Raw genomic sequence first — 26,921 nt, forward strand, 5'->3', positions numbered from 1 at the left:
CAGAGAGATAGAGGGGGAATGTTAACCTGGAAGAATGCATGGGTTTAGGTTCCTGCCCACGCTCCAAATGGCGACCTGGGTCCTGATGACGTCACCCAGTTGCCCACCTTGAAGCCATCGCACATTTGTGTCAGCTTGCACTGGAAGCTGCAGTGGCATGCTCCAGCTCTTTATCCTCCTGACCTACAATTAGGGAATTAGCAATAAGGAATGGGCGAGAGTGGTATCAGACAAGGTGACACATGGAGAAGATCAGCACAGACTTATTGGACTGAATGGCCAGTTTGAGTGCTGTAACATTCCCCGATTTAAACCCACCTATCTCTTTCAGTTGCTGATCTACCTGCTAGGCATTTTTAGCATAAAAAAAAATCTGTCATGGTTTACCTCTGTAAAATCTCATTTTCAATTTTATGTGGTAGTTGTAAAGATGCTGAAAATCCTGAAAGTTAACTGCTATGTTAAAACAAAGCATCTAATAAAAATAAAATTCTAGACAAATTTCATTAAGTGATTTCATGTGAATGTGTTCATTCATTTTAATGTTGTGATCTTACATCAATGTGACCTGTCCACATGGGAAAAGGATACGTTTAGTAAAATGTTCCAAATGAACATCAGTTAGTGAGTGAAGTGTCAGTGCAGGGGGAAAAAAGTCTTAGAAAAATAGACAGTACATTATCAATTGGAAACGTGTACGCATAGCACCATAAGAAAGATCAATTAGTCTCATTTCAGTCATGTCTTGTGATGAAATGGAAAAACAATTCGGCTAAAAGATACTGTGCTTCATTGTTAAGCCCATTAGATGTGATTATCATGAAATTACTTTCATTCCACAGATGGACATAATGGAATGTGTGACTGTAAACTGTAACAGCTGTCTTCTGTTCACCCAAATACTGCAGAAAATCTGGCATAAAACAAATATTCCCCAAGTAACCACACTGCCATCACTGAACAGATTTAACTAACCAAATAAAAATGGCCCCTGGAGTTGTATGCCAGGAATTTCCGCAGGAGATTCTCTGATACAAGCATAAAACCAGGCATTTATGTTGTTTCTCCAGGGTTTCTGCCAAAGCTACGGCGGGAGATTAGGAGAACTCTGTAGAAATTCTCTCCCATAGCCATTATTATAATGACAGAGCCAATGATGACACAATATATATCTCGTAAATAGACCCTTTGTAGCAAACTTGTAACTTTGGCACTCACGCATTGTTCAGTCCACTCCTGCCATTGGATAAATGGGCTATCCATACTATATTCTCTATTTATCAACAGTACAGCAGAGACATATGATTCTCTGAGGTTAAAAGTTTGTTTTCAGAAGTATAAATAAGTAATTACATAAAGTGGTCCAGTGCACATCACTGCAGAGTTACCCAACTTGTTTCTTTCCCTGGTGCCAAAAACTTTGAAAAACATGTTCAAACATGTTCTGGACAAACACCGGAACAGTGCAACTACCTCAAATGCTGCCATCTGCTGACAGATTTAAACTACACCACTTCTTCAGTAACAGCCATATTTGATATAACCGATAAATATGGTGACAAAATGGTTGCAGAGTACAGATACTGTAAACTATTCAGTATAAACATTCAGCTACCATATTATAGTAGATACATTGTATGCCAATCGTATGCAATATGCAGTGAAAGAAAATTTAGTGTCACTGTCGTTCAAATTACTTGACACAATAGCAACTAAGTTCAACATTTTAAAATCACATTATTTGATCTCAAAAACCCTGCTGACCATCACTACCTGCTATGGTGCTTTATCCTGGCCAAAAAAAAATGAAAATGGAATAAACCCACCTCCTCATCCCTACTGCATAGATTAGCAGAAGCTGAAGCATGTTTCAAGGACGTAATACATCTCAGGGCTGAAATAACCTGAATAAGGTTTCCTATTCTGAACATATCACTTCCATGTAATGCATTACAGCCTACACGTTATCTTGTATTTATTATCATTTGCAGCTAAGCTCTGATGCACCTGAGCTTTTCTAGTGAGCTGGTCAAAATGTTTGCCTTAAAAATTGAGACATACAATTCAACTGTTCTAGTACAGAATATCAAGAACAAAAGACAAGACATACGAATACACGAAAATGGCTGACTGGAGAAGATCAGCTGATCCATCGAGTCCAGTCGATCTTGTCGTGGTGCAATTTAACACGATGGCCCCCTTGCTCCCCCACCCACCAGCATAGAATCATTGAACGATACAGCACAGAAGGCCATTCAGCCCATCATGCCTGTGCCATGAGCTATCCAATTAGTCCCACTTCCCTGCTCTTTCTCCATAGCCTTGTAATTTCCCCCCTTCAAGTATTTATTCAAGTATTTATCCAATTTCCTTTCAAAATTATAATTGATTCCGCTTCCACCACTCTTTCAGGCAGTACATTCCATATCATAACAACTCGCTGCATAAACATGTTTTCCTCATGTTACCTGATTCTTTTACCAATTACCTTAAATCTGTGTCCTCTGTTTACTGAAGCTTCTACCACTGGAAAAGGTTTCTCATTTAGCAACTCATCCAGCTCTCTTTTGAACGCTTGCAGCGAACCCACACTCGCACATGAGCCGCAACTTATTCCAAAGGTCAGTGACCCTCTGTGAAAAGAACATTTTCCTGCCATAAAACCTAGTTCCTTGCTTATGTAACTTGTACGTAAGTCCCTTTGTTCTTCCTAACCTAACTCAAAATAGCTTATCTACATAACATAATCTAATTCTTTCATTATTTTACACATAGCAATCAAATCTTGATGTTTGTGCTTTTCAAGAGTAAAAAGACTCAGCTCTCCAAGCTTATTGTCATGACTAAGGGCCTGTAAACTAGGTACCAATCTAGTTGTTCCAGGGCATCTTTTTCAGGGCATCCAAATTACCCACCATGTGCAGGGAATGAAAACTGGACACAGCATTTTAAATAAGGCCTAACTAAGATCCTATAAAAGGACAGTATTTTTTTATATATTGGATTGTCATAACAATACATCATAATACTCTCTAACAATACTTGATTTTGCTATAGCCTCACAGCACTGGTCAAGAACCTTAAGAGATTCATGAATTATAATGCCTACATGATATACATATACTTGCCGTTAGCCCTACCTATGTGCAAAATGATGCATTTATCTATATTAAATGTCATCTGCCAGACACGGGCCCACTCCCACATTGCATCTACATCTGATTGTATTCTATTTTTCTCATCTAAGATACGAACACACACACAAATCTTTGTACCATTTGCGAACTTCCCCAAACTCCTCCATCTGGATCATTAATAAAGGCAGACGAGCAAAGGCTCTACAGGATTCCACTAGTAACCAGTCCTCACACAGAACCACTACTATTAATAACAACCTACTGCCTATGAGAATGCAGCAAAAATTTCTTTTCTTACCTAAGAACTGACGGCGACTCCTTCCCACACCAATCTGGCAGCTCGGCAGGCAGGAGGCCACTTGCATTACTTGGCCGCCAGCAGGCGGTTCTCGGCGGTACTCCCCGCCCGCCTGGTCCAGCCCAAGTGGAAACTGGCAAAGAGGGGAGACAGGCGGCAGTGGGCGGTAAGGCCACCAATATCGGGGCCTTAGCCTCTTTGAAATCTAGAACTAGTCCCATTAAAACCATTACTCTCTCTCACCCTGGTCATTCCCCTTGTGTGGGCTTTATCTCTGCTCCCTTAAGGCCAAGGGACGCAGACTTGAAACATATATGGCGGACAACTGGTTTAGCCATTCACTGCCAGACCTGGCTGGACCACATAAAGCACTCTCGTCTGCCAAAACTGCTCACTATTCCAGATGCAAAGAAAACCGTCTTCTTCAACCCATCTTCCCTGTCTCCTCCGCCCTCGCCTCCAATAAGTGCGAGGAGCTCATGGACTTCTTTGTCTCTAAGATTGAGACCATCCGTTAAGCTGCCTGTCGCTTCCCCGAGCCAAACGTCCTCCAAGGTTCCTTCCTGCCCTAGACCTGAACTCGCATCTTCCTCTAGTTTCTCTCCTATCTCCCCTCTTGACCTCTCCAAGCTCATCTTGTCCATGAGACCCACGTTTTACTCCCTCAACCCTATTCCCACTAAACTGATGACCACCCAACTTCCTGGCAACATGTTCGCTGATATTGTTAATGGTTCTCTCGTCTCAGGTACTGTCCCCTTCTCCTTCGAATCTGCTGTCATCATCCCTTTCCTCAAAAAAACAACCCTTGATCTCTCCGTCCTAGCAAACTGCCAGCCCATTTCCAATCTCCAAAGCCCTTGAGCGTGCTTTCGCTTCCCAAATCCGAGTCCATCTTTTCCGGAACTTCATGCTTGATTCCCTCCAATCAGGTTTCCGCCCCACCACAGTACCGAAATGGCTGTTATCAATGTCACAAATTACATTCTATGTGACTGTGAAAATGGTAAACTATCCCTCCTCCTTCTTGACCTGTCTGCAGCCTTTGACACGGCTGACCACACCGTCCTCCTCCAACGCCTCTCCACCGTCGTCCAGCTGGGTGGGACTGCACTTGCCAGGTTCCATTGTTATCTATCCAGTCGTAGCCAGAGAATCACCTGCAATGGGTTCTGTTCCCACTCCCGCATCATTACCTCTGGTGTCCCCAAGGATCAATCCTTGACCCCCTCCTTTTCTCATCTACATGCTGACCCTCGGCAACATTATCCAGAAACACAGCGTCAGTTTCCACATGTACGTTGATGATACTCAGCTATACCTCACCACAACCCCGCTTGACCCCTCCACTGTCTCTACATTTTCATACTTCTTGTCCAATTTCCAATACTGGATGAGCAGAAATTTCCTCCAACTAAATAATGGGAAGACCAAAGCCATTGTCTTCAGTCCCCGCCACAAACTCCGTTCCCTAGCCACCGCCTACATCGCTTTCCCTGGCAACGTTCTGAGCCTGAACGAGTTCGCAACCTTGGTGATGTATTTGACCCCAAGATCCATGCCATCACTAAGATAGCCTATTTGCCCCTCCGTAACATCGCCTGACTCCGTCCCACCTCAGCTCATCCTCTGCTGAAACCCTCATTCATGCCTTTGTTAACCTCCAGACCTGACTATTCCAATGCACTCCTGGCCAGCCTCCCATCTTGTACCCTCCGTAAACTTGAGCTCATCCAAAACTCTGCTGCTCGTGTTCTAACTCGCACCAAGACCCGTTCACCCATCACCCCCGAGCTCGCTGACCTACATTGGCATCCAGTTAACCAACACCACGATTTTAACATTTTCATCCTTGTTTTCAAATCCCTCCATTGCCTCGTTCTTCCCTATTTCTGTAACTGCTCCAACCCTACAATCCTCTGAGATATCTGCGCTCCTCCAATTCTGGCCTCTTGAGCATCCCCAATTTTAATTGCTTCACCATTGGCGGCCGTGCCTTCAGCTGCCTAAGCCCTAAGTTCTGAAATCCCCTTCCTAAACCTCGCTCTCTCTCTATCCTCCTTGAAGACTCTCCTTAAAACCTACCTCTTTGACCAAGCTTTTGGTCATCTGCTCTAATGGCCCAGAAATTCCTGTCTCCCAAGTCTGTATGGAATGTCTACGTACCCGGGAAGGCATCGGAAAAGCCGGTTTTCAGTGTGCAATGCGCATGCGCTGAAAACCGGCTTTTCCAATCTCTCAAGCTGGGGCTTGACAGATGATCCGCAGATTGGGAGCGAGGACATTTGCTTGGGCAAGATTGCGGGATTTATGCATATCTTGCCCAGCAAATGTCCTCAAAATTCTTGCACCTGATAAAAGCAGGCGCATAGCCTACTTTTACAGGCGCAAGTGTTTAAAAACATACATAAACATAATTAAATTAAATTAAATAAACACATTTTATTGTTAAAAACTCTGCCCACTAAGGTAAGTTTATTTTTAACCCGAATTACAAAACATTTTTTAAAAATCGGAAAAATATTGTTTTTTTCTAAGGCATTTATTAACTTTAATTTCAATTCATTTTAATTATGTGAGGTCTGTTTTTTATTTTTTATTAGTGTGTATTTGTTTTTTTTCCCATTAATAGCAATGAGAACCCATAGATATGGAGTTCTCATTACTATTAATGGGAAAGCTGTGGAATATGTACCTGATTGGCTGAGCAGTCACACGTGACTGTATCTTCTGTGTGGGAACATTCCAGACGGGAGCGTGCTTCGCAGCGCGGGAAGAGAAGGCCTTCCCAACAGAATCCAGGGCGCCTCCTAGACCACCAGGTAGATTCATAAAAATTCTCCGAATATCTCCTTATGTAGCTCAATGTCAAATTTTGTTTGACAATGCTCCTGTTGGTTTATTATGATAAAGGCTCTATATAAATTATTGTTGTTGTAGCAACTTTGGTTTGACTAATCAAGTTTAATCTGATAATAATGTGGTTACTGTAGCCCAGGTGTTATCCCACATGGAGGACTGATCCTGCATGAGGACCACTATTAAAAAATAAAGGGGTTGAAATTCGGTTACGTCCCGTTTGGGGGAAGTAACTGAGGCAAGGGGGGACCTCCAGCACCCGGCGTGGAAGTCCTACCCCGGGCTTGAAATTCTGGTTACCGCCCCTCACAGGAAGTGGAGCACAATGTTACGCGCTCCACTTCCTTTTGGGGTGGGATTAGGGGCGCTATGCGGGCGTATCGTGGAATACTACGCAGCCTCTCCGCATAGCGCTGATGCATTTCAACGACCCTCCCCTTCCGTTAACAGGGAGGGACGCTGCGAACTCTGCAGGCCCTTTGAAGACCTCCACTGGACCACCAGGGCTAAGGGGTGCCGTGGCCGCAGCCCGGCACCGAAACGGAGTGCCGGGCTGCATAATCGCGCCCGGACCCTGCGAAAGGAGTGGCGAAAGGCCCAACCGGTAAGGGGGGGGGGGGGGGAAAATAAAAGATGGCAGCGCATGGCATGGCGCAGCGCATCTCCCCTTTAGGTTTTGCCCCGCGATGGTGACTGGCCTGGTTCACGACGTGCGAGGGTGGCGTGGACATCGCCACTGGGCGGAAAGGGGTCACCACACATCGACGATGACGTAATCGGCAGGACCGCAGCGGCCCAGTGCGCAACCAGTGGGGACACGGCTACTGAATTCTCGCCTCCGCTAACTCCCGCTAACGGGAGGTGCAGAACAGAGGAATTTTGGCCCCAAAGTATCTATTACCGCTAGATTCCTCACTGTTGTCTTAGGAAGCAATCACTGATTATATCTACAAATTTTTCAGCAGTCCTATTGCCAGTACTAAATGAATAACCATAGCACAACTGGAATTTGTCCATCTGAGATGAATGTCTGCACATGCGTATAACAGTACCACTATTTATATAAGAACATCAGAAATAGAAGCATGAGTGGGCCATACGGCCTCAAGTCTGCTCTGCCATTTAATAAGATCATGGCTGATCATCTCCCTCAATCCACCTTCCAGCCCTACCCCCATATCATTTGAAGAAACAAATTGAAGTAATAAGCTCGTTGCTTTGTGCAAATGGGCTCACTTTTCTCTGTACAGTGCCTTCTAGGAATTGTAGACCTTTATATCTAAGACAGTGTGTGAGTTGTTTGTTTCCATTATGATTGTTACATCTGAATTGACAAGTTAGCTGGACAGATGGGGTGCGTGCGGTGTAAAGAGGTACGTGTTCAAGATGTTTCGACTGAATAAATGAATAAAGTAATGTGATTCATTTTGGTTTCTGCTGGACTTCTGCTGTGGGGATTCGGAAATTCTACCTCATTATTGAAATATAATACAGTACATCTACTTGAATGATTTGTGGACATGCTGCAAATTGATGTGAAATGATGGAATGATGGGCGATAGTATTGATCTCCACTTTCTTGAGTGTTCGATCTTAACTGTGTCCTTGTGAGGAGTTGCTAAGTGGAGACCAGTAACTTTCTGACAGGGGACAGAGGGAAATCAGTGAGAGCTTCCCCAGGCTGTTCTCATTTGTCTTTTAATGACTGGTACAGGGTTGATACAGACAAAAGCCCAAGAGCAGGCTGCTAATCTGACCTTTTGAGTTGCAGTGGGTGCATGGCCTTGGGGGGACGACAAGAGAAAGGGCGAAGGGGGAGGGGGTTGGGGAAAACAGAAGCTGACGATACCTTGGGTGAAATTACTAACTTATTGATCTTTGAGGAGGGAGTCACTACTTTAAAACCCCTAATACAAAAAAAAAATGATTAATATCCTTTTGTTTGTTCTATATCTGTTGATTTTTTTAAAAGAATTTTGGTTTAATTTAAGTGCTGGTGACATTAGAAGTTTTGGAGGTTAAATTGGGCACTGCCCTCTTTTAGGAGCTGCGCAGCTCCTAAGGCCCCAAAATGGTGGGCAGGAAGTGTGCACACACCTCCAACTAGAAGTGCGCTGACTGCTACATTGGGTAAGGGCAAACAAAAAGTGTCCTTTACCCTCGCCCGAAGCAGGCATTAGCGCCTTTGCATATGCAAATAAGGAGCTTAACGCCGACTTTAGATTCCTGCTGCAACATTGGTTTCCCCAATATCTGGGGCTCCCTGAACCTCACCATTTGTGCGCAGGGTATTAAAATGGGCGCACCCGAATTTAACCTCCTTAATCTTGTAGAAAGTAGTGTGAGCAGAAGGTGACTTAACAGGCTCCTTACATTGTTGGCATAATAGGGCCAATTTTCCTGGCCCCTTTGCCTGAACGATGAACAGGAGCAGTACAACTGAAGTGCGTTGCTCTAATCCAGGGCCAGGGCTACTGGTATTTGCTGTCATGGGCAATTAATTTTGCAGGGCCTAGTACTGGCAGAAGTGGCAGGATATTTGAGTGCAGCTGCAGGGCAGGATTTCCACTGTACTGCTGTATTGTGTGATTGCATTGCAAACAGATCAACGTAATAACATAAATTACACACAAGGGAGGTTTTGCAGTCTATTTAAATGCTCCGATTCTAGTATAATTTACAGCTGGCTTTATATGCATTGGACAATCACTGCAGCTTTACTTGTTGACTCTGGCATTTATTGTAGAAAGTGACTGCCCAGAAGAAACTTAAAAGTATACGAACAATTAATTAACTATCTAAAGATTCGAATAGATCTTTAGTTTTATGACAACTAATGGGGCTGATTTTAAATAATGCTGAGAATAGGAGATGCGGGGGCTGAAGCGATTCAACAGGATAAGCTTAGATTGAATAGATGGATGAAGGAACAGGAGATAAAGGGATATGAGAACAGGATGGTTAGTTTCTGCCTCAACCACTGGAAGTGAATTCCACAGGATTTGGAAAAGGTGCCGTGGGGAACGACAAAAAGTGGTTAAAATTGTTTAACCCCCCGGAGCGTGAGGCCGTATCCGTATCTAACTCCTGCCTGAAGCTGGTGGGCATGACATCACCGCTGGTGGGTGAGTTAAAATTGCTGGTGTGAATCCCCCTGTCATCTTATACCCCACCCCCCCTCCCCTCCCAGCATGCATTGTTTTCGCCGGGCCAGAAGGGCTAAAATCATCCCTAGTATGTTTTAGAAAGAAATACATAAAAGTTACAACATGGAAACATACGAACATACAAAAGTACCGGAAAGGAAAAGACCAACTGCCCCATATAGTCGTTATGCCTTATGCACCAAGTTACAAACATTCCCTACCCGCTCGGAGCTATTTATTCTCTTGGGAATGGTGAAAAACTAGATAAAAACCCAGGGCAATTAAAGACAATAATCTGAAACATTCCTCTCCAACCTCTTTAGCCGATAAAAACTAGATGAGGAGACCTCATTGACCTATCTCTTGTACCATCTTCACCCCAACCAAAAACAAGGCCAGCTCTCGCTTGAAGGTATATAGTGAATCAGCGTTCACCGTATGAACTGGCAGCCTGGTCCACACGTCTACTAAAGTAGAACTGCCTGACATCCAACTTAGTTCTGTCCTTACCCCTGGTCCTCCCTAACCTATCCAATTGAAATAATTTGTCCACGTAAACACTAGCTAGTCCCTTCATTATTTTATAAACTTTAATCAAATCGCCTCTGGGTTTATGCTTCACTAAAATATATAGACCCAACTGTTTATTCCTATCTGGGAAGCTAAGGGGCTTGAAATTCAGTACCGTTGGAAAGCTGGTGCTCCCCCCACCTTTTTGGGGCCATTAGCGCCAATATTTTTTCGTAGCTGGGCCACCCCATATTCAACTCCAAAAGCGAACAAATGGGTTCCAGCACTAATGAACCCTTCCAAAGTGGATTTTTCAGTGGTGTGGCTGTCTTAATTTGAGCGTTATCATCACTGAGAAATTCAGCATGCAGCTAATGAGCCAGCTGCTCCCTGGACTTTTTAAAGGCCAGAGTTTGCAGCAAGGCCCTGAGGGGGGAAGGAGGTTGGAAGGATGGCTGGTGTAAGAGGTGCAAAGAGATCCAACAGGTTCACTGATATGGAGCTGGAGACACTGATGGACGGTATGGAGGACAGAAGAAGAATACTGTTTCCTTGCATTTATATAACACCTTTAACATAGTAAAACATCCAAAGGCGCTGCAGAGGACTGATTATGAGACAAACATTTGACACCGAGCCACATGAGGAGATAATGGCCCAGATATCCTGGTCGGCTGCTTCCCGCGGGCGATTGGGTAAAAAACTTTTAAAAAATGCACACTTATCCTGCTGCACCTACGCGAGTTCCCGGTCCTGAGGCCTCCTCTGACTGCGCGTCGCAGCGCGTGCATGTCGGGACGTGCGCAGGCCTGGAGCTGGAGTCACATGGCTCTGGGTAGCCAATCAGGTACAGTATGTTCTCATTCATAATAATGGGAATTCCGTAAGTTGGAGTTCCCATTATTATGAATGAGAAACAGCGCCCAAAATACACAAAACCAATAATAAAAAATAGAAAAAATTCAGCACATATTTTTATTAATTTAAATTAGTTATTTATGTATTTAAAAAATATATATTTTTCCGATTTTTAAAAAAGTTTTCTTAATTATGGTTTAAAATAAACTTGCCATAGTGGGGAGGGTTTTTAACAATAAAATGTGCTTTTATAATTATATTTTAAAATGTTTTTGTGTATTTTAAAACTCTTACGCCTGTAAAAATAGGCTATGTGCCTGGTTTTATCAGATGCAAGAGTTTTGAGGCCATTTGCTGGGCAAGATATGAGTAGATCCCGCAATCTTGCCCTTGCAAATGTCCTCGCTCCCGAGATACGGAAGATCTGTCAAGCTCCAGATGACCAAAAGCTTGGACAAGGAGGTAGGTTTCAAGGAGCATCTCATTACTCTCCAACTCACCTTAGCCCAGAACCATTGCGCCACAGTCATCAGCACGTATGCCCCAACATTCGACACAACAGATGAGACCAAGGAGGAATTCTATTCCAGCCTCGAACATTCCCTGTCCCGTGTCCCTACGGATGACAAGCTGATCCTCCTTGGCGACTTCAACGCCATAGTTGGTAAGGACACAGATCTCTGGGGAGGCGTGATCGGCAGAGAGAGGGTAGGGAAAACCAACTCCAGCGATACCCTGCTCCTGACAAAATGCCTAGAACATGACCTTGTCATCACCTGCACCTTATTCCGTCAGATGGACAAGTACAAGGCATCGTGGCAACACCCTCGCTCCAAGCACTGGCATCTGCTTGACTACGTCATCGTCCGAGCAAGGGACTGCAAGGACATACGCATCACCAGGACAGGAGCCGATGACTGCTGGACAGATCACGGCCTAGTCCGCTCCGTCTTTAACATCAATATAGCTCCAAAACAGCGATGGCAACAGAAACAATGCCACAGAAAAATCAACGCTGGGGCACTCAAAGACCCAGTTAAGAAAGCCCTATATAGTCAGCGCCTCACTGCCAACTGAGTGACTCTCGATGACCCCGAGATGCAGAGTGCCCACAGCACCTGGTCTGCCCTCAAGGCCTCCATAACCAGCGCCTGCGAAGAGACGCTCGGTCAATCAACCAGGAAACATCAAGACTGGTTTGACAAGATTCTGTCCACTAAGGGGTACAACGGACATGATCTTCACCACACATCAACTACAAGAGAAATGCAGGGAACAGCATCAACCCTTGTACATGGCCTTCTTTGACCTACAAAGACCTTTGACACTGTCAACCGAGAGGGACTATGGAGTGTCCTCCTCCGTTTTGGCTTCCCACAAAAGCTCGTCTTTTGACAAGGTCCCACACAAGAGATTAGTATGCAAAATTAAAGCACATGGTATTGGGGGTAATGTACTGACATGGATAGAGAACTGGTTGGCAGACAAGAAGCAGAAAGTCGGAATAAACGGGTCCTTTTCAGAATGGCAGGCAGTGACCAGTGGGGTGCCGCAGGGTTCAGTGCTATTTACAATATACATCAATGATTTAGATGAAGGAATTGAATGTAATATCCCTAAGTTTTCAGATGACACTAAGCTAGGTGGCGGTGTGAGCTGTGAGGAGGATGCTAAGAGGCTGCAGGGTGACTTGGATAGGTTAGGTGAGTGGGCAGATGCAGTATAATGTGGATAAATGTGAGATTATTCACTTTGGTGGCAAAAACAGGAAGACAGAATATTATCTGAATGGTGACAGATTAGGAAAAGGGGAGGTGCAACGAGACCTGGGTGTCATGGTACATCAGTCATTGAAGTTTGGCATGCAGGTACAGCAGGTGGTGAAGAAGGCAAATGGCATGTTGGCCTTCATAGCTAGAGGATTTGAGTATAGGAGCAGGGAGGTCTTACTGCAGTTGTACAGGGCCACACCTGGAATATTGTGTTCAGTTTTGGTCTCCTAATCTGACGAAGGACGTTCTTGCTATTGAGGGAATACAGCGAAGATTTACCAGATTGATTCCCGGGATGGCAGGACTGACATATGAGGAGAGACTGGATCAACTGGGCTTGTATCCACTGGAGTTGGAAGAATGAGAGGGGGTCTCATAGAAACATATAAAATTCTGACGGGATTGGACAGGTTAGATGCGGGAAGAATGTTCCCGTTGCTGGGGAGTTCCAGAACCAGGGGTCACAGTCTAAGAATAAAGGGTAAGCCATTTAGGACCGAGATGAGGAGAAACTTCTTCACTCAAAGAGTGGTTAACCTGTGGAATTCTCTACCGCAGAAAGTTGTTGAGGTCAGTTTGTGAGATATATTCAAAAGGGAGTTAGATATGGCCCTTACGGCCAAAGGGATCATGGGGTATGGAGAGAAAGCAGGGAATGGGTCTGAGGTTGAATGATCAGCCACGACCTTATTGAATGGCGGTGCAGGCTCGAAGGGCCGAATGGCCTGCTTCTGCACCTAATTTCTATGTTTCTATGTCACCATCCTCTGCCTGCTCCATGATGATATGCAAGCCGAGATCCTGACCAACGGATCCACCACGGACCCAATCCACATCCGGACCGTGCTCAAGCAGGGCTGTGTCATTGCACCAACGTTTTTCTCGATCTTCTTTGCTGCAATGATCCATCTCACTCTCAACAAGCTCCCCGCTGGAATGGAACTAAACTATAGAACCAATGGGAACCTGTTCAACCTTCACCGCTTCCAGGCTAGATCCAAGATCGTCCCATCCTCTGTCATCGAATTACAGTATGCAGACGACGCTTACATCTGCGCACACTCAGAGGCCGAACTCCAAGCCATCGTCAACACCTTCAGCAAGGCGTACGAAAGCATGGGCCTTACGCTAAACATCCGCAAGACAAAGGTCTTCCACCAACCTAACCCCACCACATAGCACTGCCCGCTGATCATCAAAATTCACGGCACAGCCTTGGCCAACGTGAACAATTTTTCATACCTCGGGAGCCTACTATCAGCAAGGGCAGACATCGATGACGAGGACCAACACCGCCTCCAGTGTGCCAGGGCAGCCTACTGTCACCTGAGGAAGAGAGTGTTTGAAGACCAGGACCTCAAATCTGGCTCCAAGCTTATGGTCTACAGGGCAGTAGTGATACCCGCCTTCCTATATGGTTCAGAGACGTTGATCATATACAGCAGACACCTCAAAGTGCTGGAGAAATACCACCAATGCTGCCTCGGCATGATCCTGCAAATCTACTGGGAGAATAGACGTACTAACGTCCGTGTTCTCGCTCAGGCCAACATTCCCAGCATCGAAGCACTGACCACACTCGACCAGCTCCGTTGGGCGGGCCACATCATCCGCATGCCCGACACGAGACTCACTAAGCAAGCGCTCTATTTGGAACTCCTACACGGCAAGCGAGCCCCAGATGGGCAGAGGAAACGTTTCAAGGACACCCTCAAAGTCTCCTTGATAAAGTGCAACATCCCCACCTGGGAATCCCTGGCCCATGACCGCCCAACATGGAGGAAGAGCATCCTGGAGGGCGCTGAGCACCTCGAGTCTCGTCACCGAGAGCATGCAGAAATCAAGTGCAGAGAGCGGAAGGAGCGTGTGGCAAACCAGACTCCACACCCACCCTTTCCTTCAACCACTGTCTGCCCCACCTGTGACAGAGACTGTAATTCCTGTATTGGTCTGTTCAGTCACCTGAGAATTCACTTTTCAAGTGGAAGCAAGTCTTCCTCGATTCCGAGGGACTGCCTATGATGATGATATGAAAAAAGGAGATATCAGGACAGATGACCAAAAGTTTGGTCAAAGAGGTAGGTTTTAAGGAGCATCTTAAAGGATGAGAGAGGTAGAGAAGCAGAGAGGTTTAGGGAGCGAATTCCAGAGCTTAGGGCTCAGGCAGCTGAAGGCACAATGGTGGAGCGATTAAAATCAGGAATGCACAAGAGGCCAGAATTGGAAGAGCGCAGAGATCTCAAAGGGTTGTAGGCTGGAGGAGGCTACAGATATAGGGCAAGGCCATGGAGGGATTTGAAAACAAGGACGATAATTTTAAAATTAAGGTGTTGACGGACTGGGAGCTAATGTAGGTCAGCGAGCACAGGGGTGATGGGTGAACGGGACTTGGTGTGAGTTAGGATATGGGCAGCAGAGTTTTGGATGAGCTCAAGTTTCTGCACGGTGGAAGATGGGAGGTCCGCCAGGAGAATATTGGAATAGTCAAGTCCAGAGGTAACAAAAGCATGGATGTGGGTTTCAGCAGCAGATGAGTTGAGGCAGGGGCAGAGGCAGGCGATGTTACGGAGGTGGAAGTAGGCGGTCTTAGAAATAGAGGGGATATGTGGTTGGAAACTCATCTCGGTGTCAAATACGACACCAAGGCTGCGAACAGTCTGGTTCAGCCCCAGACAGTTGCCAGGGAGAGGGATGGAGTCAGTGGCTAGGGAACGGAGTTTGTGGTGGGGGCAGAATGGATTTGCTCTCCCCAATATTTAGCTGGAAGATATTTCTGCTCAACCAGTACTGTTGTTGGAGGTGAGGGTGGAGGAGGCAGGGGAGAGGGGTTTAAGAAGAATGTTTGCAGTGGATAAGGGAAGGTTGGGGTTATCTTTGCAGCCGGGATGATCCTGGAATAGTAAGCAGTTTTGGCACAGGGGAGTGCTCGGTAGTGCTTTATGTGGTCCACCAGATCAGGTGATGAATGGTTAAACCAGTTGTCCGCCATAGACGTTCAAGTCTGTGTACCTTGGACTTAAGGGAGTGGAGATGAAGGCCATACCGGGGGAATGACCAATGTGAGAGAGAGTAATGGTTTTAATGGGGACAAAGGCATCAAAGGTGGAGGTAAGGGTGTGATTGAGCAGATTGGTAACTGCTGAAATGTCATGGTGAATTGAGGGCCAAAAGCAAGACAGTTGGTAATTTGAAAATGCAGCTGTAAGTGACATGAGGGAGGGTTTTTCCAGGAGCGGACACAGAAGTGGGGTTGAGAGGGCGAAGGGGGATGTGGATGTAGAGGGATACTTGAACGTGTTGTTGCCTTCCAAATCCGTGCCCACCTTTCCCGCAATTCCATGTTTCAATCCCTCCAATCCGGTTTCCGCTCCTGCCACAGTAACGAAATGGCTCTCATCAAAGTCACAAATGACATCCTTTGTGACTGTGACAAAGGCAAACTATCCCTCCTCGTCCTTCTTGACCTGTCTGCAGCCTTTGACACAGTTGACCACTGCATCCTTCTCCAACGCCTCTCCACCATCGTCCAGCTGGGTGGAACTGCACTTGCCTGGTTCCATTCATATCTATCTAATCGTAGCCAGAGAATCACCTGCAACGGCTTCTCTTCCTGCCCCCGCATCATTACCTCTGGTGTCCCCCAAGGATCTATCCTTAGCCCCCTCCTATTTCTCATCTACATGTTGCCCCTTGGCAACATCATCCGAAAACACAGCATCAGTTTCCACATGTATGCTGATGACACCCAGCTCTACTTCACTACCACTTCTCTCAACCCCTCCATGGTCTCTAAATTGTCAGACTGCTTGTCCGACATCCAGTTCTGAATGAGCAGAAATTTTCTCCAATTGAATATTGGGAAGACCGAAGCCATTGTTTTCGGTCCCCGCCATAAACTCCATTCCCTAGCCACGGATTCCATCCCTCTCCCCAACTTCTGTCTGAGGCTGAATCAGACTGTTTGCAACGTTGGTGTCATATTTGACCCTGAAATAAGCTTTCGACCACATATCCACAGCATAACTAAGACCGCCTATTTCCGCCTCCGTAACATCGCTATCTCCGTCCTTACCTCAGCTCATCCGCTGCTGAAGCCCTTATGCATGCCTTTGTTACCTCTAGACTTGACTATTCCAGTGCACTCCTGTCTGGCCTCCCACATTCTACCCTATGTAAACTAAAGGTGATCCAAAACTCTGTGTCCTACGTCGCACCAAGTCCCGCTGACCCATCACCCCTGTGCTCGCTGACCTAAGTTAAGCAATGGCTTGATTTCAAAATTTTCATCCTTATTTTCAAATCACTCCATGGTTCGTATCTCCTCCAGCCCCACAACCCCCAGAGATGTCTGCGCTCCTCTAATTCTGCCCTCTTGAGCATCCTTGATTATAATCGCTCAACCATTGGTGGCCATATCTTCTGTTGCCTCGGCTCCAAGCTCTGGAACTCCCTGCCTAAATCTCTTCACCTCTCTTTCCTCCTTTAAGATGCTCCTTAAAACATACCTCTTTGACCACGCTTTTGGTCACCTGCGCTAATTTCTACTTATGCGGCTCGGTGTCAAATTTTATCTCATAATACTCCCGTGAAGCGCCTTGGGAGGTTTCACTACGTTAAAGGCGCTATATAAATACAAGTTGTTGTTGTTGGATACAGAGAAGTGATCAGAGATGCCCTTATCTGTGATTGACAAGATGAGAGTAGCGAGGCCACGTGACATGGCAAGGTTGAGGGGGTGGCTGTGAATATGGGTAGGGGAGTTAATATGGAGGGACAGATTAAGGAAGGATAGTAGGAGAGACAGCATGATGGGTTGAGATAGAGGTTGAAATCATCGAGGATGAGAAGTTGCTCGGCTGACTCAGAAGCTGAGGGAGAAAAGCAGTGATGATATCTCAGTGAGAAAATTGGCATAATACCTAGGTGGGTGGTAGGGAACGAGGATTTTAAATTAGATGCGAGAGGGGTGGAACAAGGCGAGATGCTCAAAGGAAGAGAAGGCGCCAGGAGTAGGGGGACAGACCAAGGTGAGATTTGGTGATAGGGGCTATATTGCCACCGCAGTTGTTTGGGCGGGGCACGTGGTGGAAGGTGCCCCGCAATCTGCATCTTTATGGCACAAATAGGGTCCGTTTTTTTACGTCTTTCTTCATATTTGTATTGCCTCATACCAGGCAGCATCCTAATGAATCTGCATTGTACCCTCTCTAAAGCCTTAATATCCTTCCTACTGTGTGGAGCCCAATATTGCACACATTACTCTAACTGAAGTCTTATTAAGGTTTTCTATAAGCTAATCACTGCCTCTTGGCTTTTAAATTCTCTATCTCTTGTGTTAACATATGTATGTCACTGTGTCTGTGCTCCTTCAACATGTAAAAACTGATTTTTTTCTTGCAAGATACAATGGCATATAATACAAGGAAACAGACCTGAACTGGAGGAGAGCTCAGAAATGACAAGTCGTTGACTCCCTTGCATGAGGCCACATTGGACATCCTTGCATATGAGAACACAGAGAAAGGAAGGGAATGTGAAACCACAGGTCTTCCTCAAACCTAGGGCCAGTATCATTCTGTTCGACAGTTCTGATCCTTCTCACAGACTCCCATACAGGCAAGCATCGCACACAGTGTCTTGCATTGAGGGCTCTGCTTGAAGATGCCTCGGAGCCAGCACTTCAATGTTTCTTCCTTTTCTGTCTTTCTGGAAGAGCACCTGCCAGCTTTGTTAGTCGTCAGACAAGACAGCATCTCACAGCATCCTGCATCACTCTCACCAATATTTGCAAGCACCAGTACAGTTGCACACATCATAAAATCATAAAAATTTACAGCACAGAAGGAGGCATTCGGCCCATTGTATCTGCGCTGATCAATAAACAGCTATTCAGCCTAACCCCACTTTCCAGCTCTTGGTCTGAAGCCTTATGGGTCAACTGCACATCAAAGTACTTTTTAAATGTGATGAGGGTTTCAATCTACCACCCTTTCAGGCAGTCCTGGGAACTTCATCGTATATCTCCTATATACCCTCTCCACTGCTGTCAGGTATGCAACTGTCATTGTAATCCATGTATAAACTGACCTAAGTTGTACACCGTGAGAACACTGACCACTAGGTGGTGAACTTGTGGGAGACACTCCTAACCTGGACCTTCAGGTATAAAAGGGGAAGCTCCACCCATCTTCTCCACTTCAGTGCTGGCTAATAAAAGTTACTAGTCACAGAATGACCTTCTCTCTAGTATGGGTCTCGTGTGCATTTGTGCTGTATGGTAAGGACATATTATTGGCGACGAGAAACGGATTTAAACCACGCGAGCATGGCCACTAGCAGCACAGATGAGAGGTACTGTGTTGTGATGATTGGGACGATTTTATTGAGAGACTACAGCAAAGTTTCGTCACTAAGGAATGGCTGGGACAGGATTCGGCCGACAAACGCAGGGCTCATCTCCTGACGGTTTGTGGATCCAGGGCGTACTTCCTGATGAAGGACCTTCTAGCGCCAGAGAAGCCGGCGGACAAGACTTTTGAAGAGCTCAGTAAGTTGATTGGGGAACACTTTAAACCGGCGAACAGCATGCACATGGCGAGACACCAGTTTTACACGCACCGGCGGCGAGAAGGGCAAAGCGTTCCAGACTTCGTGGCAGACCTCCGGCGACTGGCGAGCCTATGTAAGTTCCCAGATGCACGCAGAGCGGAGATGCTGCGAGACTTTTTTATTGAGGGCATCGGGCACGCTGGTGTTTTCAGGAAACTGATTGAGACCAAAGACTTGACCCTGGAAACGGTGGCTTTGATGGCCCAGACATTTATCTCAGGGGAGGAAGAGACCAGAATGATGTTTGACAAAAATCTTGGTTTAAATGCAGCAAATGGACAGGGAGTCAACATTGTTAACCCGGCACACAGTTCTCCAGGCAGACAGGGGCAATTGGACATGCCCGAGCATGTAGTCGAACCCAAAGGGGGAATTCAACAGAGACAATGGCTAGCTGAACGGCGATTCATGCCATCGCAAGGGACAATACGGCCAGTAATGAGGCCATCAACACCTGTCAATGGTGCGTTTAAGGACAGTGACAGAGACAGTCAGAGACGATCGACTGGTAATGGACCTTTTGTTTCCAACAACGGCTCATGTTGGAGGTGTGGAGGCAAACACACAGCCAGAGCTTGCAGGTATCAGCAATATACCTGCAGAAACTGCAACGTCAGCAGTCACTTGGTGCGTATGTGCAGGAAACCTGCAGCCAGGTTGATGTACAAGGAGGACGGGCCTGATGTGAGCCCTACGAGGCCAAATGGACACTGAGGGAAATCGCTGGAAGCTGAAGTTCTGCGAGTTCATGTGGAGCACATATACAGTTCATACACCAGGATGCCGCCGATAATGATGAAAGTGCTCCTCAGTATCAATGGAGCTAGACATGGGGGGGCCAGCCAGTCCCTGATGAGTATCAAACAGTTCGACAAGTTGTGGGCGTCCAAGGCCAGGAGGCCAAAATTACTGCCAATTGACGCACAGCTACGGACATATACAAAGGAGATCATAGGCAGCGCCACGGTAGTCGTGACCCACAAAGATTCAGAGAGCAGGTTGCCACTCTGGATTGTCCCAGGGGACAGTCCCGCACTGCTGGGGAGGAGTTGGCTTGCTATCATGAACTGGAAATGGGGTGATGTCAATGTAATTTCTTCTGTGGAGCAAATATCATGCTCACAGCTCATGGACAAATTTGACTCACGATTTCAACCCGGCATTGGCACTTTCATGGGGACCAAGGTAGTGATTCACATAAACCCGGACGCCAGGCCAGTACACTACAAGGCCAGAGCGATGCCGTACGTGATGCGGGAAAAGATAGAAGGCGAATTGGACTGCCTGCTGAGGGAAGGCATCATCTCGCCAGTCGAATTCAGTGACTGGGCGAGCCCGATTGTGCCGGTGCTCAAGGTGGATGGGTCGGTCAAGATATGTGGTGATTACAAGGCCACCATCAATCGGGTGTCACTCCAAGACCAGTACCCTCTACCGAGAGCGGAGGACCTCTTTGCGACGCTATCGAGTGGCAAACTTTTTTCAAAATTGGACCTGACCTCAGCTTACATGACCCAGGAGCTGGCGAATGAGTCGAAGAAGCTGACCACCATCACGACACACAAGGGGTCGTTTGAGTACAACAGATGTCCGTTCGGGATTTGCTCAGCCGCCGCGACCTTTCAACGAAACATGGAAAGTCTCCTCAAGTCGACTCCAAGGACGGTGGTTTTTCAAGACGACATCCTCATCACGGGTTGTGATACTGAAGAACACCTCCACAACCTGGAGGAGGTGCTACGCAGACTGGACTGGGTAGGTCTGCGACTGAAAAAGGCGAAGTGCGTCTTCCTAGCTCCAGAGGTAGAATTCCTGGGGATGAGGGTAGCAGCAGACGGGATCAGACCTACCGCGTCCAAAACAGAAGCGATCCAGAGAGCACCCAGATCCCGTAACACGACGGAGCTGCGTTCGTTCCTGGGGCTCCTGAACTATTTTGGTAACTTTCTTCCCAAATTGAGCACGCTATTAGAGCCGCTACATGTGCTCTTTCGTAAAGGTCGCGAATGGGTCTGGGGGGACATCCAGGAAAGGGCTTTTGATAGAACACGCAATTTGTTACGCTCCAACAATCTGTTAACGCTATATGACCCATGTAAGAAACTTGTTTTAACGTGCGATGCGTCATCCTATAGGGTCAGGTGTGTGTTGCAGCATGTTAATGCCAAGGGTCAGTTACAGCCGGTAGCCTATGCCTCCAGAAGTCTGTCCCAGGCAGAAAGGGGCTACGGGGATGGTAGAAAAGGAAGCACTTGCATGTGTATATGCAGTAAAAAAAAAATGCACCAGTACCTGTTTGGCAGGAAATTTGAGCTGGAGACAGATCACAAACCCCTAACGTCCCTTTTGGCTGCCAACAAGGCCAAAAATGCAAATGCGTCGGCCTGCACACAGAGGTGGGCACTCACCTTTGACGCCTATGACTATACAATTCAGCACAGACCGGGCACTGAAAACTGCGCCGATGCACTCAGCTGACTTCCACTAGCCACCACCGAGGGGGCAACCGAGCATGCTGCTGAGATGGTCATGGCTGTTGAAGCTTTCGAAAGCGAAGGCTCACCCGTGATAGCCCGTCAGATCAAAGTCTGGACAAATAGAGACCCGCTACTGTCTTTAGTCAAGAAATGTGTCCTGAATGGGGACTGGGCAGTCACGTACGGGGCATGCCCTGAGGAATTTAAACTATTTCACAGGCGCAAGGATGAACTCTCGATTCAGGCCGATTGCCTACTATGGGGAAACCGAGTAGTCACGCCCCAGATGGGCAGAGAGGCATTCATCCGAGAACTCTACAATGAGCACCCGGGCATTGTCATGATGAAGGCAATTGCCAGGTCACACGTTTGGTGGCCAGGGATAGATGCACACCTGGAACTTTGTGTTCGCAGGTGCAACACGTGTGCCCAGCTGGGCAATGTGCCCAGGGAAGCCCCCCTTAGCCCCTGGTCCTGGCCCGCCAAGCCATGGTCACGCATCCATGTGGACTACGCAGGTCTTTTCATGGGAAAAATGTTTGTGGTTGTAGTAGACGCCTACTCCAAATGGATCGAGTGTGACATTCCCAATTCAAGCACATCCTCTGCCACAGTAGAAAGTCTACGGGCAATGTTCGCCAGCCATGGTCTACCGGACGTCTTGGTCAGCGACAATGTCCAGGACTTCATGGCAGGAAATGGTAGCAACCATGTCAGAACGACACCATTCAAGCCGGCCTCAAATGGCCAGGCGGAACGAGCAGTGCAGATAATCAAACAGGGGATGCTCAGAATCCAAGGGGGTTCCCTACAAAGCCGCTTATCACGCCTCCTGTTGGCCAATAGATCCCGACCACACTCACTCATAGGGGTTCCACCCGCAGAGCTGCTAATGAAAAGGACGCTCAAAACCAGGTTATCCCTTATACACCCCACCATGAAAGAAATTGTTGAGAGCAGGCGCCGGTCACAATGTGGCTACCATGACAGGAATGCGAGGGCGCGATGTATTGATGTAAATGACCCTGTCTTTGTCCTCAACTACGCTGCAGGGCCCAAATGGCTCGCAGGCATCGTGATTGCAAAAGAGGGGAATAGGATTCTGGTAGTCAAACTTATCAATGGACAAATCTGCCGCAAACACATAGATCAAACAAAAAGGAGGTTCAGCAACCCCATAGAAGAAGCAGAGGAAGAACACGATGTAGAGTTCACTCCACCACATGTGCCCGAACACCGGAACCAAGTGGAGGAGAGCCCAGTCACTGTGGGCAGTCCGGACAGGCCTGAGGTACCGCAAACAGCAGACACTCAGGCCAGTGCCCAACAACCGGAGTCCCAACTCAGGCGCTCCACAAGGGAGCGTAAACCACCAGAGAGACTGCACCTGTGATCCCAATAAGACTTTGCGGGGGAGGTGATGTCAGGTATTCAACTGTCATTGTAATCCATGTATAAACTGACCTAAGTTGTACACCGTGAGAACACTGACCACTAGGTGGTGAACTTGTGGGAGACACTCCTAACCTGGACTTTCAGGTATAAAAGGGGAAGCTCCACTCATCTTCTCCACTTCAGTGCTGGCTAATAAAGATTACTGGTCACAGAGTGACCTTCTCTCTAGTATGGGCCTTGTGTGCATTTGTACTGTATAGTAAGGACATATTAACTACAATCACACCTTTCATGTAACGTGGTGACAAGAACTGCACGTAGTATTCTATATCTGTTTTATACCGTTCTAGCATAAGCTCCTGGAGAACAACAATGACACACCCAGCCCAGTTAACCCTGTAAAGTCCTCCTCACTAACATCTGGAGACTTTTGGCAAAATTGGGAGAGCTGTCCCACAGAATAGTCAAGCAACAGACTGACAGTCATACTCACACAATCATACCTTTTATCCAATGTCCCAGACTCCTGCATTACCATTCTTGGGTATGTCCTGAACCACTGGCAGGACAGAAACATAGAAACACCACCAGAGGTGGCGGCATCGTGATATACAGTCGGTAGGGAGTGGCCCTGGGAGTCCTCAACACTGACTCTGGAACTCATGAAGCCTTATGGCTTCAGGTCAAACATGGGCAAGAAAATCTCTGGCTGATTACCACCCACTGCCCTCCCTCAGCTGATGAATCAGTACTCCTCCATGTTGAACACCACTAGGAAGAAGCACCGAGAGCAGCAAAGGCACAGAATGTACTCTGGGTGGGGACTTCAATGTCCATCAGCAAGACTGGCTCGATAAATCTAGAATATTATTATTAAACTGTAAGAATAAGTCAAAGAGGCACATTTTCAAACTAAAGGAAGACACGCTTAGAAGTGATCTCAGGAAGCACTTTTTCACAAAGAATGATCAACACATGGAATAGATTTTCAGGTAGGATGTGGGAACAAAAGTCCGAGGGCTGGATTTTGGTTTTAAGATTTCGGGGCTGTAATGGTGGCAGGACGGTCCTGATACCGCCTGGAAAAAGTTTGCGTCCTCATCTGCAAAATTCAGCAAAAAATTAGGTTCCATGATCGGGGATGCAAAATCAGGAGTTACACAAGGAAGTATTTGCACCCCAGAGGAAAATCGCAGTGTTAAGTAAGTCAGAATAATGTGCAGGACAAGGTTGTGCAGAGGAGCTGATTTTTGTTGATTACGCTTTTCTTTGATTTGATGCACTTCATTGTTGTTCAGTGCCCTCCAACATAACGTTGTCTATTGAATGGTTTTCTTTTGGTGGAAGAAGATTTTGTTTCTTTGTTGCAGTAAAATGTCTGTTTGATTCTTTGCCATTGGTGTCTTGTGTATCATTCCAATGTTCACCGGAGATGTGCCTTTATGGGGGCACATAGCATGTCCAGTATTAGCTCCATCCCCCAGTTTCCTCCATTAAGGAGAACCGGCCCATTATGAGCTGGCGATGTGCGATTCTTGGTCTGGCAACATCTCCATGCTGTCTCCCTCGTGGATGGTGTAGCTATCCAATGGGAGCTGCGCCAGGCTCCTCTTCATAGTCCTCCTCCTCCTGAGGTGGGCCTGCAATCCCCACTGGCAATGCCTGGCCCCTCATGATAGCCAAGCTGTGCAACATGCAGCACACCACAATTAATTCGGAATCCTGTTGATGGGAGAATTGAAGGCTGACTCCAATGCGGTCCAGGCATCAGTCTGCCTGTAGGAGATGGCATATCTCTGTCAGCACTTCCTTTCGGAAGCGCAGCCTTCTCACACACTGCTCCTCAGAGAGCTTGAGATATGAGCGGTGATGCCTGTAAAAACGTTGGTGCTTGTGAACTAGTAATGCCCCCATTAAATTCTCTCACTGACGTTGTAAGGACACTGCAATGACTGACAAAACTGCCACTTTCAAGTAGGAGCTTCATGCAGCGTGATGTGCGCAACCGTTGTTGTCAATGTGACCTGTGATGTAGGATCCTCCTCCTTCCATTTAAATATGCCGCCAATACCGCCTGCTGCATCCTGGGAATGCTTGGTTTTTCAGACGTTTCCTGTGGCGGGTGTTTAATGAGGCGTTAGTGCCCAATTTTTCATCTGGAGCGCTAGCGGAGCGTTGCGCAACGAGTGATGTCATGATCTCAGTGGAATTAGAGGGCGGGGCGGTAATTTTTTGTGCCGCCACAAACCATGAGCTGAATTTGCCAGCTGGGCGGTAAAATCTGGATGCTCGCCATAACACCCTTTACTGCCCCTCTTTGGCGCTGAGGCGAAAATCCAGCCCCTAGAATCATTTACGAGACTGTCGTTTTTTTGGACAGATGAGTGGCTTCTCTCATCAGTGCCTATCTTATGGCTCTCATGATCACTGTCATTTACTAAATAAGAAAAAATATATTTAAATGTAATAGAATTACTGATAGAGATTGAAAGACTTTGCTCACCTGCCACTCCTACTTGATGTGTTGCATAAGCAGGAAGTCTGCTTTCTCCCTTGGCTAGCCACAGTGCCAGTGTCGAATTGTCCTTTTCTGCATGGTGAAAGGTGAAACCTTGAGCAGCTGCTGCAGTTATAAACCTGCTCTGGAGAATAGGAACACACAGCCAGACAGCCACTTTGCCTTCTGCTTTCCAGCACTTGATAGCATCTGTAAATTAAATAACTCATGTTATAACCTATTGGATGACATGCATTGCAGACATTTTCCCTTGCACTGTCCTGTCTGTTATATTAATTATTATCGCACATTGACAACTGGGAAGTAAGATATAAAGACTGCTTCAAAGCGACTCTGAAACAGTGTAAAATAGACTTTCATAAGTGGGAACAACTTGTTCAAGATAAGAAAGCTTGGTGAAAAACCAGCCAAGAAAGCACCTCCTACTATGAGTCTCATTGCATTGCTGATGCTGAATGTAAGTGCATGTTGAGGAAGCTTCACTTGAAAAATCAAGATTCCCAAACTGGTGTATCCGAGATCCACTGTCCAATCTGGGGATGCTCATTCTGAGCAAAAATAGATCTCATCTGTAATCAAAAAGCTCACTGCAAAAAATGAGATGATATTCTGGCTATCTTCTTTGATATTGAAGGATGAACGACAATTATTAAATCGGTAGCTCCCGAGCAATTGTTACCCACTTTCAGATGGAACAAAGAGTTAAAAATAAAGTGCATGTTTATTCAAGTGTTGTCTTATAGCTATGGAATCTGTCTGTACTGATGTTTCAGAAATGTTTTATTTAGATACATTAATGCATATTTTTGTGTAGATAAAGGATGTCAGCTTGATTTAGCACTCCACTTCCCTCCTGGAGCGCTAAACCAGAGGTTTGCATCCAATTGAATTGGATAGCACCCGATGATACTTTTGTGCTCCCGCAAAAGTTATCGCCCCAAACGGGGCGCTATGCAATTTCTAGCCCATATTACAACTTCAGTAAAAGTGTAAAAAACAGGGTTGAATGAATATTGAGGGAGATTAACATTTGAATCCTACTGAAACCGACTCGAATCATTTTACAATTGTTTCAAGATAATTATTTCAGGATGAGTTCTACATGTTTTATCACATAAACTAACACCATTACAAGTAATGAACTGATTCACAAACTGGATGTTAGAATCAGGTCTGTGCAAAGAAAACTAGTAATGGCAGTTGTAACAAATGAGTCAGAACATATATGGAGCTATATTTTTCCTCTTTTCCTGATTGTCGCCAAAAAAGTAGAAATGAGTATAAAGCAAGGAATGCCACTTCAAATTGACAACCAACTTATAAAAATTAGCAAATAGAGGAA

The 26,921-nt window shown here is 46.3% G+C and overlaps 1 protein-coding gene across 3 annotated transcripts in view; it reads right to left on the reverse strand.

Moving 5' to 3' along the window:
• nudt6 (nudix (nucleoside diphosphate linked moiety X)-type motif 6) overlaps window positions 1-26,921 on the reverse strand; it is a 167,717-nt gene that overhangs the window by 115,241 nt on the left and 25,555 nt on the right. For all 3 annotated transcript variants that reach the window (XM_070871819.1, XM_070871820.1, XM_070871821.1), the window contains exon 2: window positions 25,565-25,768. In XM_070871819.1, the coding sequence (XP_070727920.1) occupies window positions 25,565-25,768 (204 nt within the window). The remainder of the gene's footprint in view (window positions 1-25,564; window positions 25,769-26,921) is intronic.

This window comes from Pristiophorus japonicus, chromosome 2, assembly GCF_044704955.1.
Source record: "Pristiophorus japonicus isolate sPriJap1 chromosome 2, sPriJap1.hap1, whole genome shotgun sequence".
NCBI classification, from domain to species: domain Eukaryota; kingdom Metazoa; phylum Chordata; class Chondrichthyes; family Pristiophoridae; genus Pristiophorus; species Pristiophorus japonicus.